The 14,734-nt window shown below is 41.8% G+C and overlaps 1 protein-coding gene across 3 annotated transcripts in view; it reads left to right on the forward strand.

Moving 5' to 3' along the window:
- The window catches only part of FAT1 (FAT atypical cadherin 1), a 143,237-nt gene that overhangs the window by 105,001 nt on the left and 23,502 nt on the right, over positions 1-14,734 (forward strand). For all 3 annotated transcript variants that reach the window (XM_012452810.2, XM_064369577.1, XM_064369576.1), the window contains 7 exons: positions 1,217-5,284; positions 5,770-5,966; positions 9,441-9,594; positions 10,431-10,664; positions 11,779-12,168; positions 13,345-13,559; positions 13,825-13,962. In XM_012452810.2, coding sequence (XP_012308233.2) covers positions 1,217-5,284; positions 5,770-5,966; positions 9,441-9,594; positions 10,431-10,664; positions 11,779-12,168; positions 13,345-13,559; positions 13,825-13,962 — 5,396 coding nt within the window. The remainder of the gene's footprint in view (positions 1-1,216; positions 5,285-5,769; positions 5,967-9,440; positions 9,595-10,430; positions 10,665-11,778; positions 12,169-13,344; positions 13,560-13,824; positions 13,963-14,734) is intronic.

A 14,734-nucleotide genomic window follows, 5' to 3' on the forward strand; every position in this document is an offset into this window, starting at 1 on the left:
TTGAGAACGCAGTTAAGTGGCAGGTGAGCTTTAAACCTAGGGGAAGAATTTGAGAACGCAGTTAAGTGGCAGGTGAGCTTTGTTTTGGGTAAGTGTAATAGAATAGTTCATTTGGGAGAAATGAATTCCGTGCTGTGACGAGGATGATGAATTCTGGATGCTTGTTTATGAAACAGGAAAAAGGATGGCGGGCTCGTGGATGGATTAAACCTGATAGCCTACAGCACCATCCTGATTGATTTATCCAAAAGGGCTGTAGAGAGCTACTCACTTCTTTGAAGATTCGGTCGATGATACAAAATTATAGGATATTCTGGAGTTGTGGTTGCGGCTAAAGATATGTATAGTATAGCCTGAAAAGGTCCAAAGAAAAGGAGGTAAAACACTCTACTTTCAAGCAGTGTCTCAGAGTCAGTGCTGCTGACACTTGGAAACAGATATTTTTTGTTATGTAGGGCTGTGCTGTGCACTGTAGGTTGTTTAACAGCCTCCCTGGTCTCCACCCACGAGATGCCAGGAGCTCCCTCTTTCGACAAGTAGTGACAACCAGAAATGTCTGCAGGCATTACCAGAATCTCCGTGGGAGCAGAAATCCCCCCTAGTGGAAAACCACTGACCTGGAGGATGAATTGACCTGAAAAAGATCAGAAGGGAATGTGGTTGCAGTCTTCAAAACCTATAAAGTGGGGTGGGTTACACACATTTATTCATCAGCGGACAATTGTCTCTTGAAGCTTGATGTAAATTTCTTACTGAATTGAAATCTTTCATAAGGAATATAAATCTTAAGAATTTTTAAGTCATAACCATTGAAAATAGATGTGATCCAGAAGTGTTTTGAGGGACTCCTGGAAGATGACTAACTCACCTGCTTTATGGAAGGATAACCTTCCATGACATATTCCCGTGCAGCCAAGAGAGAGGGAGGTTTGGCTTTAAGAGCAGAGTGATATTTCTTCTGTTTTTTGTTTTTCATAATTTATAGACAAAATTCTATAAAGTATATCTGGTTTTAGATGGATAAAAATATACCTGGTTTTAGGTAAGTAAAAATAAAACAAGTTGAAGGATCTATTCAAATGTTGACATCCCCTGAGTTTCTGCTTAATTTCGGAATCTGATTTTTGAGGATACCTTTGTTTCTGTTTCTCTAACTAAATACTTCTATTTCTCCTTGCATTTTTCTCTAACATGTATTTTTTTCCTCTCCTTGCAGGAAATATTGGAAATTCTTTCATGATTGATCCTGTCTTGGGCTCTATAAAAACTGCCAAAGAATTAGATCGAAATAACCAAGTGGAATATGATTTAATGGTGAAGGCTACAGATAAAGGCAGTCCACCAATGAGTGAAATAACTTCTGTGCATATCTTTGTCACAATTGCTGACAACGCCTCTCCTAAGTTTACATCAAAAGAATATTCTGTTGAAATTAGTGAAACTGTCAGCATTGGGAGTTTTGTTGGGATGGTGACAGCCCATAGTCAGTCTTCAGTGGTGTATGAAATAAAAGATGGAAATATAGGTGAAGCTTTTGATATTAATCCACATTCGGGAAGTATCATCACTCAGAAAGCCCTGGATTTTGAAACTTTGCCCATTTACACTTTGATAATACAAGGAACTAACATGGCTGGTCTGTCCACTAATACAACGGTTCTGGTTCACCTGCAGGATGAGAATGACAACTCGCCAGTTTTTGTGCAGGCAGAGTACACAGGACTGATTAGCGAGTCAGCCTCAGTTAACAGTGTGGTCCTGACAGACAGGAACGTCCCACTGGTGATTGGAGCAGCTGATGCTGATAAAGACTCTAATGCTTTGCTTGTTTATCACATTGTTGAACCCTCTGTGCACAGCTATTTTGCTATCGATTCTAGCACTGGTGCTATTCACACAGTGCTCAGTCTGGACTATGAAGAAACAAGCATTTTTCAGTTTACCGTACAAGTGCATGACATGGGAACCCCACGTTTATTTGCTGAGTATGCAGCTAATGTCACAATACATGTAATTGATATCAATGACTGCCCTCCTGTGTTTGCCAAGCCATTATATGAAGCATCTCTTCTGTTGCCTACGTACAGAGGAGTAAAAGTCATCACAGTAAATGCTACAGATGCCGATTCAAGTGCATTCTCACAGTTAATCTATTCCATCACCGAAGGCAACATTGGGGAGAAGTTTTCTATGGACTACAGGACTGGTGCCCTAACTGTACAAAACACAACTCAGTTAAGGAGCCGCTATGAGCTCACCATTAGAGCTTCCGATGGCAGATTTGCCGGCCTTACCTCTGTGAAAATTAATGTGAAAGAAAGCAAAGAAAGTCACCTAAAGTTTACCCAGGATGTCTACTCTGCAGTTGTGAAGGAGAATTCCACGGAGGCCAAAACATTGGCTGTCATTACTGCTGTTGGGAATCCAATCAATGAGCCTTTGTTTTATCAGATCCTCAACCCCGATCGCAGATTTAAAATCAGCCGCACTTCGGGAGTACTGTCAACCACTGGCATACCCTTCGATCGTGAGCAGCAGGAGGTGTTTGATGTGGTCGTAGAAGTGACAGAAGAACATAAGCCTTCCGCCGTGGCCCACGTTGTCGTGAAGGTCATTGTAGAAGACCAGAATGATAATGCACCGGTGTTTGTCAACCTTCCCTACTACGCCGTTGTAAAAGTGGACGCCGAGGTGGGCCACGTCATTCGCTATGTCACCGCTGTAGACAGGGACAGTGGCAAAAACGGGGAAGTGCACTACTACTTTAAGGAGCATCATGAACACTTTCAGATTGGACCCTTGGGTGAAATTTCACTGAAAAAGCAATTTGAACTTGACACTTTAAATAAAGAATATCTTGTCACAGTGGTTGCAAAAGACGGAGGGAACCCGGCCTTTTCAGCAGAAGTTATTGTTCCGATCACTGTTGTGAATAAAGCCATGCCTGTGTTTGAAAAACCTTTCTACAGTGCAGAGATTCCAGAGAACATTCAGGTGCACAGCCCTGTGGTCCATGTGCAGGCGAACAGCCCGGAAGGCTTGAAAGTGTTCTACAGCATCGCAGACGGAGACCCTTTCAGCCAGTTCACTATTAACTTCAACACTGGTGTTATCAGCGTCGTAGCTCCTCTGGACTTTGAGGCTCACCCAGCATATAAACTGAGTATACGTGCAACTGACTCCTTGACAGGTGCTCATGCTGAAGTATTTGTGGACATCATAGTGGAGGACATCAATGATAACCCTCCTGTGTTTGCTCAGCAGTCTTATGCGGCAACCCTGTCTGAGGCATCTGTCATTGGAACATCTGTCGTTCAAGTTAGAGCAACAGATTCTGATTCAGAACCAAATAGAGGAATCTCATACCAGATGTTTGGAAATCTTAGCAAGAGTCATGATCATTTTCATATAGACGGCAGCAGTGGCCTTATTTCGCTACTCAGAACCCTGGATTATGAGCAGTCCCGGCAGCACACCATTTTTGTGAGGGCTGTCGATGGTGGTATGCCCCCACTGAGCAGTGATGTGATTGTCACGGTGGATGTTACCGACCTCAATGATAATCTGCCACACTTTGAGCAACAGATTTATGAAGCCAGAATTAGCGAGCATGCCCCTCACGGGCATTTTGTGACCTGTGTAAAAGCCTATGATGCAGACAGCTCAGACACAGACAAGCTGCAGTATTCCATTCTGTCTGGCAATGATCATAAACATTTTGTCATTGACAGTGCAACAGGGATTATCACACTCTCAAACCTGCGCCGGCATGCCTTGAAGCCATTTTACAGTCTTAACATGTCAGTTTCTGATGGAGTTTTTAGAAGTTCTGCCCAGGTTCATGTGACCGTAATTGGCGGCAATTTGCACAGTCCTGCTTTTCTTCAGAATGAATACGAAGTGGAACTAGCTGAAAATGCTCCTCTACATACCCTGGTGATGGAGGTTAAAACTGTGGATGGGGATTCTGGTATTTACGGTCATGTTACTTACCATATTGTAAATGACTTTGCCAAAGACAGATTTTACATAAATGAGAGAGGACAGATATTTACTTTGGAAAAGCTGGATCGAGAAACCCCAGCGGAGAAAGTGATCTCAGTCCGTTTGATGGCCAAGGATGCTGGAGGAAAAGTTGCTTTCTGCACCGTTAATATCATCCTTACAGATGACAATGATAATGCACCACAATTTCGAGCGACCAAATATGAAGTGAATATCGGATCTGGTGCTGCTAAAGGGACTTCAGTCATTAAAGTTCTTGCAAGTGACGCCGATGAGGGGTCCAATGCTGATGTCACCTACGCCATTGAAGCAGACTCTGAAAGTGTAAAAGAAAATTTGGAAATTAACAAACTCTCAGGTGTAATCACTACAAGGGAGAGCCTCATTGGCTTGGAAAATGAGTTCTTCACTTTCTTTGTTAGAGCTATGGATAATGGGTCTCCATCAAGAGAATCTGTTGTTCCCGTCTATGTTAAAATCCTTCCACCAGAAATGCAGCTTCCAAAATTTTCAGAACCATTCTATACCTATACAGTGTCAGAGGACATGCCTATTGGAACAGAAATAGATCTCATCCAGGCAGAACATAGTGGGACTGTTCTTTACAGCCTAGTCAAAGGGAATACTCCAGAAAGCAATAGGGATGAGTCCTTTGTGATTGACAGACAGAGTGGGAGACTGAAGCTGGAGAAGAGTCTTGACCATGAGACAGCTAAGTGGTATCAGTTTTCCATACTGGCCAGGTGCACTCAAGATGACTATGAGATGGTGTCTTCTGTAGATGTTAGTATCCAGGTGAAAGATGCAAATGACAACAGCCCGGTCTTTGAATCTAGTCCATATGAGGCATTTATTGTTGAAAACCTGCCAGCGGGGAGTAGAGTAATTCAGATCAGGGCATCTGATGTAGACTCAGGAAGCAATGGACAAGTTATGTATCGCCTGGATCAGTCACAAAATGTGGAAGTCATCGAATCCTTTGCCATTAACATGGAAACAGGCTGGATTATAACACTAAAGGAACTTGACCATGAAAAGAGAGACAATTACCAGATTAACGTGGTTGCATCAGATCATGGTGAAAAGATCCAGCTATCCTCCACGGCCATTGTGGATGTTACCGTCACCGACGTCAACGATAGCCCCCCACGATTCACAGCCGAGATCTATAAAGGGACTGTGAGTGAGGATGACCCCCCGGGGGGTGTGGTTGCCATCCTAAGTACCACGGATGACGATTCTGAAGAGATCAACAGACAAGTTACTTATTTCATAACAGGTAAAAAAAATTCAAACCAAATGGGTTAATTTAAAATTATTTTTAGAAGTCTAAATTATAAGACGTATTGCATGGGAATTGGAGGGGGTGTAAGGGATGATTTTAGTTGAAAATATCTAAAATAATAGGAAGTCACATCTGTTGTGCCTCATTTCACGCTTGTTACCTGAGCAAAGCTCCCAATTGTGTCATTAGACTGTTTTTTATTTTTGTGATTCATTCTTTTGAATCTTAGTGTATAATAATTAAAAACATCTATAGTTTTAATGCAGGCTGAATTATTATGTAGTAATATTAATGCTATGTTTATACATTTTAATGCTGCTTTTTTTGGTAAATTGGAAAGCTAATATATGCCACATTAATTATTTTAATATTCAGTTCTTCAAAACAATAACATTATACATATTTTGTGCAGTTTATTTTTGTGTTATTTTTCTCCTTTCAACAAATTTGACTGTTACCTTCGTCCATTGACTTAATAGGAGGGGATGCTTTGGGACAGTTTGCTGTTGAAAATATACAGAATGAATGGAAGGTATATGTGAAGAAGCCTCTAGACAGGGAAAAAAGGGACAATTACCTTCTGACTATCACAGCAACTGATGGCACCTTCTCATCAAAAGCTATAGTTGAAGTGAAAGTTCTCGATGCAAATGACAACAGTCCAGTTTGTGAAAAGGTAAGCAGCTCTTCCCTTAAATTTGTCTGTTATGAATTTAAATTTAATTATTTCAATAAGACCATCATTTGGTGCTGTGATGTCATTCACATGTGTTTTATAATTGCTTACTGATTGAGCAGAGGTGTTAAATGGGGTAAGACTTGGAAAAGCCTCAGAACTATTTGGGGGAATCCTAAAGAGATCAAAAACCTCATTCTGAAAAGCTAAGTTATGGACAGGACTACAGTTGTGTCTAGGACTGAAAATGCTCTGTAAACTTTTCATGGGGGAAGTCTCTTCATATGGGGATACAACTATTTTGGGGGAAAGAACTAACCAGAAACAAAGCGCTGATTTGCCGTGAAACAGTTTTAGGGGCACCTGCTCTTCTGTACACTAGAGAAGTTGTGAGGTGGACAGCATGCTTCCTGCACCTGCAGGGCTCACCGTTTAATGAGAACCAAGCGTAGACATAGGCAGGGCTGCCCCCTCCAAGGGCCATGTGGCTCAAGCAGGGGTGGTCCCTGGGGCCAGAGGGTGAGAAGGGCCGACCAGAGAAAGGGCTGGCTCAGCTTCAGGGGTGGTAACTGGGTCGTCTGGAGTGGGTGGGAAGGGGCCGTGGAGTGAGGACGGATTGTGGGAGTAGACACTGGGTTTGCCAGAAGTGGGGAATACGCACTCAGAGTCATGGAAAAGGGTGAACTGGATTATAGCGGGGGGGATTTGAACTCTATCCTAGAGGAAATAGGGACTTTGGAGCCTTTTATATTGGTAAGGTAGAGATGACATGAGCCAGGAGTTCCTTAAGAAGCTTAGTTTGGAAGTATATTGTCCATTATTTAGTTAGGGAAGAGGGTGTGCAAGGTGGCCCTGGAAAGGCAGAGGCGGCGGAAGGAGTGAAAGGACCAAAGCCACCTCGAGGAAGACCATCCGTGTGACCGCCGGCAGGCGTGCCATCAAGCCCGACTCTCTGTAGGACTAGGCGGGGTGAGCAAGGTCGCCTCGAGGAAGACCATCCAGTGTGACAGCCGGCAGGTGTGCCATCGAGCCCGACTCTGTAGGACTAGGCAGGGTGAGCAAGGCCACCTCGAGGAAGACCATCCGATGTGACAGCCGGCAGGTGTGCCATTGAGCCCGACTCTGTAGGACTAGGCGGGGTGAGCAAGGCCACCTCGAGGAAGACCATCTGGTGTGACAGCCGGCAGGTGTGCCATCGAGCCCGACTCTGTAGGACTAGGCGGGGTGAGCAAGGCCACCTCGAGGAAGACCATCTGGTGTGACAGCCGGCAGGTGTGCCATCGAGCCCGACTCTCTGTAGGACTGGGCGGGGTGAGCAAGGCCACCTCGAGGAAGACCATCCAGTGTGACAGCCGGCAGGCGCGCCATCGAGCCCGACTCTCTGTAGGACTGGGCGGGGTGAGCAAGGCCACCTTGAGGAAGACCATCCGGTGTGACCGCCGGCAGGCGTGCCATCGAGCCCGACTCTCTGTAGGACTGGGCGGGGTGAGCAAGGCCACCTCGAGAAAGACCATCCGGTGTGATAGCCGGCAGGCGCGCCATCGAGCCCGACTCTCTGTAGGACTAGGCGGGGTGAGCAAGGCCACCTCGAAGAAGACCATCTGGTGTGACAGCCGGCAGGCGTGCCATCGAGCCCGACTCTGTAGGACTAGGCGGGGTGAGCAAGGCCACCTCGAGGAAGACCATCCGGTGTGACAGCCGGCAGGCACGCCATCGAGCCCGACTCTCTGTAGGACTAGGCGGGGTGAGCAAGGCCACCTCAAGGAAGACCATCCGGTGTGACCGCCGGCAGGTGTGCCATCGAGCCCGACTCTGTAGGACTACGCGGGGTTAGCAAGGCCATGGCAAAGAGGAGTCTGAACAGGGACAGGTTTGAGAGGAGTTCCATGTTGAGTTCCAGTTCCGATTTGCTAAAGTAATGGGACATTCAGTTGACTGTTTTTTAGACATTGAGAGATGGCAAGATGTTGGTTGCATATTAGGGAAGGGTGTGGAAACTTGGCGGTGTCTCTGGATAGCTGAAAATTGGATTCATTTGAGAGGATACTAACAAAAAGGGAAAAAAAGAAGAGAGAGATTTTCTAAGGGCGAAGGGGCTCAGCTGGAAGGAAGAGGAGGACACCAGTGCAGTGCCACCCAGGGCTGGGGAGAAGCGGACTCTGGGGACGCAGGGTGGCTAGTGGAGCTGGGACGTTTGGGATGTGAAACAGACCATTTGCATCCCGCGATGGTGTGCAGGTGGCGGTCTTGGTAGCATGATGTGAAAGGATGCCTGATGGCAGTTCAGAGAGTGCAGTAATGAAGAAATAGACCTGGCCAGGGAAGAAGGCTGAGAGTGACGGAGGGAGGAGGAGTGTGCTGGGCCAGGGGAAAGCTGGGTAGAGGATGTGATTGTGAAGGGGAAGGAGGAGTTGGAACTCCACAGATTCTGTAAGTCTGAGATGCTTGTGTCTGTGGAAGGTGATAGGGTTCTCAGGGAAAGACTTTCAAGATTGAAAAACACTTAAATTCAATCACGAGGGGAAGTGGAACTCCTGAGGGTTGAGGAGTTAATTCCAGTTCTTATTTGTACTTTATATTTTGAGGAGGGGTGAAAGATTCTCTCTCTCTTATAGCAACTAAGTGTCTTTGGGTTTTTTTTTAGCACTTTCATGTTTGGATGTGATACCATATCATCCTCGGGAATAAGACTGGGACACTGGATCTTTTAAATTCATCATATTAGGAAATACCCCTGTTCAGCGGTCCTTTTTCATGGAGTCCTTTTCCATGAGTACTTCACCTGTAGTTGAGCTCAGGTTGAGAACATCAACAGAATCTTGATCTTTTTATCTTAGGTTTTAATTTATGGCATGGATTTCTAAATAATTGGAGCTGGAAACAAATGTTCGCTGTTTTTGAGCGTGAGGGCAGATGTGCGAGAGAGGGCACCAGGATCCAGCAGGGCAGTCAAAGGGCCCGAGCCTTCATGCTCCCTTCCATGGCCTTCGGGAATCTGGGTTTTTTCCCATGACATGAAACTTGCTTCTCTCCCAACTGCAATTATTTATGTTAGGAACACTTGCAAAAAGTAAATTCCCGTATTTGGAATAAAGCAGATAGGATATAACAGGTGTTTATTCTCTGCAATTTTTAGGTAAATATGGAGCGCTACTTACATTTTCAATTACTGCTTAGGTTTTTCTCCTAGGGATTTGAGTATGAAATCAGCTTAATGACATATAATAGCATTTTATAGGTTAAACGTCAGGTCAGACTCCTTGAGGGATGGAAAGTTGGTGACTGCTCCACAGAGCCTCCTTGTTTCACATGTGTTTTATGTTTTATGAGAAAAATAGTTTTAAAAGCTCTTTTTATCTTTAGTCATTTCCCACGTTTTCTGTGGTCAAAGATGATTTCTTTTCCATTATTCCCTTGACATTTGTGCTGCCTGTTAATGTTTTTATGTAACGATTTTGTTTAAACTCTTTGCAGACTTTATATTCAGACACTATTCCTGAAGACGCCCTTCCTGGAAAATTGATCATGCAGGTCTCTGCTACAGACGCAGACATCCGTTCTAACGCTGAAATTACTTACACGTTATTGGGTTCAGGTGCAGAAAAATTCAAACTAAATCCAGACACAGGTAATGATGGAGTTTGGGACAAACTAAATTGTATATTCCAACAATATCATATACATGGCAGATTTTAGAGCACAGGCAAAATTTGAAATTACATTTTCCCCTTTTCAAATTTATTTTAATGCTCTGAAGTTGACATATCTTAGAAATCTTAATAGCAATTTAGTACATGCAATTTGAGGTGAGATTTTTTTTAAAAACAGCAAAAATATCACCTAATTGAACCAAGGATTTAACATTTAGAAGGCATTTATACCACTTATTTAAAAAGAAAACCTCAGAAGTTAAAGTATAACTCAAGTTTTCTGCTTTATCCATTTTATTTCAATAGCCTATTTTCTTGAATTTGTGACCATAAATTTGTAAGTTAGCATAATTTGTAATTTTCATAAATAAAATGATTCACGGTATCTTATTTATTTTAAAATAGTTGTTTTCCTCTTGAATTTTGGTAAAATTGGGATCAGGTAAATTTTCTGTTAAGCCTTTTTATTTTCCTCCTAATGAACTAATTGTGAACATGTGAATCTAATTTTTGAGTTGATTTAAGCATTTTTTAAATTTGGTAGATGTAGCTGTTTTGCCTGTGCAATCTCATACACACGATGAGAGGCCCTGGCCTCAGACCTGCAGGACCTAAAGAGCCAGCACCTGGCAGGGCTGGAGACCCGGAGCTCACTACCCCTTGCAAGGGTTCAATCTGTCATTGATGATACTGGTCTCAAGAGGAAGGCTCTTACTCAGACTAAGCAATTGAAAAAGAAAAGGGGAAGACAGAAGATATGCAACCCCAGATCACATCTTAAATTACAAGTGAGTCCTTTTGTTTTTGTTTGTAGGTGAACTGAAGACATCAGCCCCCCTTGATCGTGAGGAGCAAGCTGTTTATCATCTTCTTGTCAAGGCCGCAGATGGAGGAGGGAGATTCTGTCAAGCCAGTATTGTGCTCATGCTAGAAGATGTGAATGATAATACCCCCGAATTCTCTGCCGATCCTTATGCCATCACCGTGTTTGAAAACACAGAGCCCGGAACTCTGCTGACTAGAGTGCAGGCCACAGATGCGGATGCAGGTAGCTTCCGGGGGATGCTCTTGCCATGTGCTGTTCACTGAGATCCCAGGAGCCTCTGTTTCCAAACACATCCCAGTTTCAGCCTGTGCCACGTTAGCACTTTCATATGATTAGGATACAGTACTGTATCATCCCCAGGAATAAGACAGGGACACTAGATCCTTTAAATTCATCATATTATTAAATACTCTTTTTTCATAGCCTATCCTTGTTGCAGAAAGAAGTCTTTAGAATAATTCATTAATTTTTGATGCATATTTGAAGTTCCAAAGTTGTGTGTGCCCAGTTAACCTACTGCTGTCTGTGAGGTTATCTGTGCTGTGACTAAAATTCTGGTTAGTGACTGTATTAACTGATCTTCATATCCCATTGGATTAATTAGTGATGCGTTATTTTGTAAATAAACCGTTGGTGACAGAGAGAGGTTTTAGCACCATTGGAACGTAATGGAAACAAATGCTTTATTATTATAGATTCACAAATCTTTCCAAATTTTTTGAAGAAAATTGGAGTATAGAATATTTATAGAATTTTGATAGCAGAGAGTAACTTCTTCAGTCATATCACAGGTTGAGTATTCTTTATTTAATATATTTGGAACTAGAGGTGTTTTGGATCTTTTGATTTTTTCAGATTTTGGAATATTTGCATTATGTACTTATCAGTTGCATTTTTTTTTTAAAGCATCACGTCTGCACACAAAAAGCTAATAGATTTTGGAGCATTTCAGATTTTCAGTTTGGGGATACTCATCCTGTGATACGGAGAAGTTTCAGAAGAATAGCAAAAATGTTGCTTTTCATAAAAGATCTTTATCACTGAAGCTAAAGGACAAATTGATTTGATTTTAAAGGTTTAGGTACTGTACTGTTGGCTCCTATATAAAATAGTCTAAGAAGCCAGATTCCCATGACATTATATTTATATTTGTTTTAACCAAGGAAGTTGTTCATCCAAAAAGTTTTTTTGAAGATCATAGTCAAACAAATTTGCAAATAATGTATATTAGCATTTTCCCTTCTAAAATAATTTCTACGTGTTTGCCTTTTTTAAAAATAATGTGTTCAATTTTTTTTAATTTAAAACCCTTTGACATGATTTTATGTCTTGATAGGATTAAATCGGAAGATTTCCTACTCACTCATTGACTCTGCTGATGGGCAGTTCTCCATTAATGAATTATCTGGAATTATTCAGTTAGAAAAACCTTTGGACAGAGAACTACAGGCAGTATATACCCTCTCTTTGAAAGCTGTGGATCAAGGCTTGCCAAGGAGGCTGACCGCCACTGGTACTGTGGTTGTATCAGTTCTTGACATAAATGACAACCCCCCTGTGTTTGAGTACCGTGAATATGGTGCCACGGTGTCTGAGGACATTCTTGTTGGAACTGAAGTTCTTCAAGTATATGCAGCAAGTCGGGATATTGAAGCAAATGCAGAAATCACCTACTCAATAATAAGTGGAAATGAACATGGGAAATTCAGCATAGATTCCAAAACAGGTAACCTACCGCGTGTCTGAGAGGAAACCCTTCATTCCACTGAAAACGCTAGGTTTGCCTGTCACACGGCCTTATGCTAGTGACACTGTGTTGTCAGGAGATGTTCTGAAAAGGTTAACCAAGTTTTCTTTTAGTAGTTTACAGTGGGATTGAATGTTGTTTGAAAGACTTCAGATTATAGTTCTACTCAATACATTTTGGGCATATTCATTAGAATACAAGCAAATTAACTTAAAACAGAAAATTAAAGCATCACATTCTAATAGTTCAGTTGAGATGTAAGGTATCGCAAGTTAGTAACTGTAAAAATGGGGGATAGTAGCGGTCCTTCTGTAATCAGACTCACGGAGGGTAGCTTCCCAAGTGAAATAGTAATTCCAGCCCTTTGATTTTAGTTTCTGTAGCGGGCATCTGATGATGCATTAAGTTGACTTCTTTGTTCTGCTGGTTATCTATAACAGTTGGAGTATTTGAATCACACTTAGGGAAAGCCTGCCAGCAAGCTCAAGAGGCATGGAAACTACTGACTCCTGCTGCGTGAGTCTTCAGAGTCTCGCTAACCTGTGGTCTAAAATAGTCATAAGTCTTAAAACATTGTAAAAAGTTGCTCCATTCAAATAGTCTATATAATATATATTATAAAATTATTTTTAGGACTCTGTAGGACTGTAATGATGTGAAAGGAAAGATGTTAAAGGAATTGTTAAAAAGGGATCTTTAAAAATGATAGGATATAAATAAGGGTTATCTAGAAATTAAATAAAAGGATATAAATCTCTATTTTCAAAATATAAGAAAGAAAATGAAACTAAAAGACACCATAGAGTTTTTATGTTTTTATTTTGTTTATTAAACTTGAAGTCTAGTGAGCTATGATATGGAAGGGATGCTACAGCAATCATTTTTATAATAAACAGGTGTAGGTAGTGTTGACTGTGAAAGCAATTTAAATATGAAGAATATCATCAAAATTAAGATAAATAAATAAACATCCAGGGATGGGCAAATTCACAGTTTTTAATTGTTGAATTAAGAAAATAGGAAACATACATAAATGGTAAGTAAACTTTAAAAGTGAAAACTAAAGTTACTCAAACGTGTTCATCTGTTTCCGTCATGGTAGGAAAATGTGGTGGCCTTCCAAAATGCTGAAAGTAATTTTGATTTTCTCTACAGGGGCTGTGTTTATCATTGAGAATCTGGATTATGAAAGCTCTCATGAATACTACCTAACGGTAGAAGCCACTGACGGAGGCACACCTTCATTGAGTGATGTTGCCACTGTGAGCATTAATGTGACAGACATCAACGATAATACCCCTGTGTTCAGCCAAGACACCTACACGACAGTGATCAGTGAAGACGCCGTTCTGGAGCAATCTGTCATTACGGTGTGTATTTTTTTTTCCCCTTACAATGAAAACTATGTATCTTCTGGATCTTTGCAAAAGATTGTAGTAAAATCAATCTAGTTTTTGTAGTGCACTTTGTAAATATTTTGGAGATTTGAAAGTGTCTTTTGTTAGGCCGACCAATTGCCGACTTTCCTGTGAATAATTGTGTTAAAACAGCTAAGCTGTTAATATCAGAAATTTGTTTAGTAGGCTTGTTGCTCTTCCTTAGCTGTCTCCTAAACAGGAGTGTGCTATGTTCTAGGTTATGGCTGATGATGCTGATGGACCTTTAAACAGCCACATCCACTACTCAATTATAGCTGGCAACCGAGGAAGCTCATTCACAATTGACCCCATCAGGGGAGAAGTCAAAGTGACCAAACTTCTTGACCGAGAAACAGTAAGTGAAAAAGTTTGGTTTGCATTGTTTACAGATCATCAATAAATAGAAACGCCTTGTGTTCATATCTGCTGGACGTGGTGTGAAGTAGGACTGACCTTCTCAAGAAACAACAGGCAAGATGTAAACACTTGAAAGGCAGTTGCACTACGAAGATCTCAATGTAAGAAATGTGTTCCATGCTAGTGTGAAATTTGGATAATAAAGCTTTGTATTCAGGAAGAAATTATTATTGGTTCCATTGTTCTGAGACACTTCATAAAGCTAGAAGCTGGGTTTTAAGTAATATTTGGAAAATTGTAGATGTTGAGAGAAGGGAATTTCCTATGAGGAGCTGCATGAACACAGACATGCAGATAGAAGCCAGTAAATATATTTAGGGGACTTTACCCAGTTGTCTTGGAGTAATCATACCAAGAAAGAAGAGTGAGATAAAATAGAAAGGTATTTTACACACAGGTTATGGGCTGCATAGAAAACCAGGGCCAGAGGTTTGGACCTGGTGCCCCAGGCACTGGTATGTGAGCATTTGTGAACTGAGGAAGCATAGTTGCTCTTCTGTATCTGCAGGTTCTGTATCCTTGAAGTCAACCCACCATGGATTGAAAAGTATTACAAGAGAAAAATGCAGGGTATGGTGGCCTGCTCTAATAGTCTTAGATATATAGGAGGCTTAGGTGGGAAAACTTACTAAGCCCGGGAGTTTAAGACCAGCCTGGGCAACATAGTGAGACCCTGCCTCTAGAAAAACAAAGAAGTAAAACAATAAAAA

The sequence above is a fragment of the Aotus nancymaae genome, unplaced genomic scaffold (assembly GCF_030222135.1).
Source record: "Aotus nancymaae isolate 86718 unplaced genomic scaffold, 86718_ANA_hifiasm-v0.15.2.pri h1tg000006l, whole genome shotgun sequence".
NCBI classification, from domain to species: Eukaryota; Metazoa; Chordata; class Mammalia; order Primates; family Aotidae; genus Aotus; species Aotus nancymaae.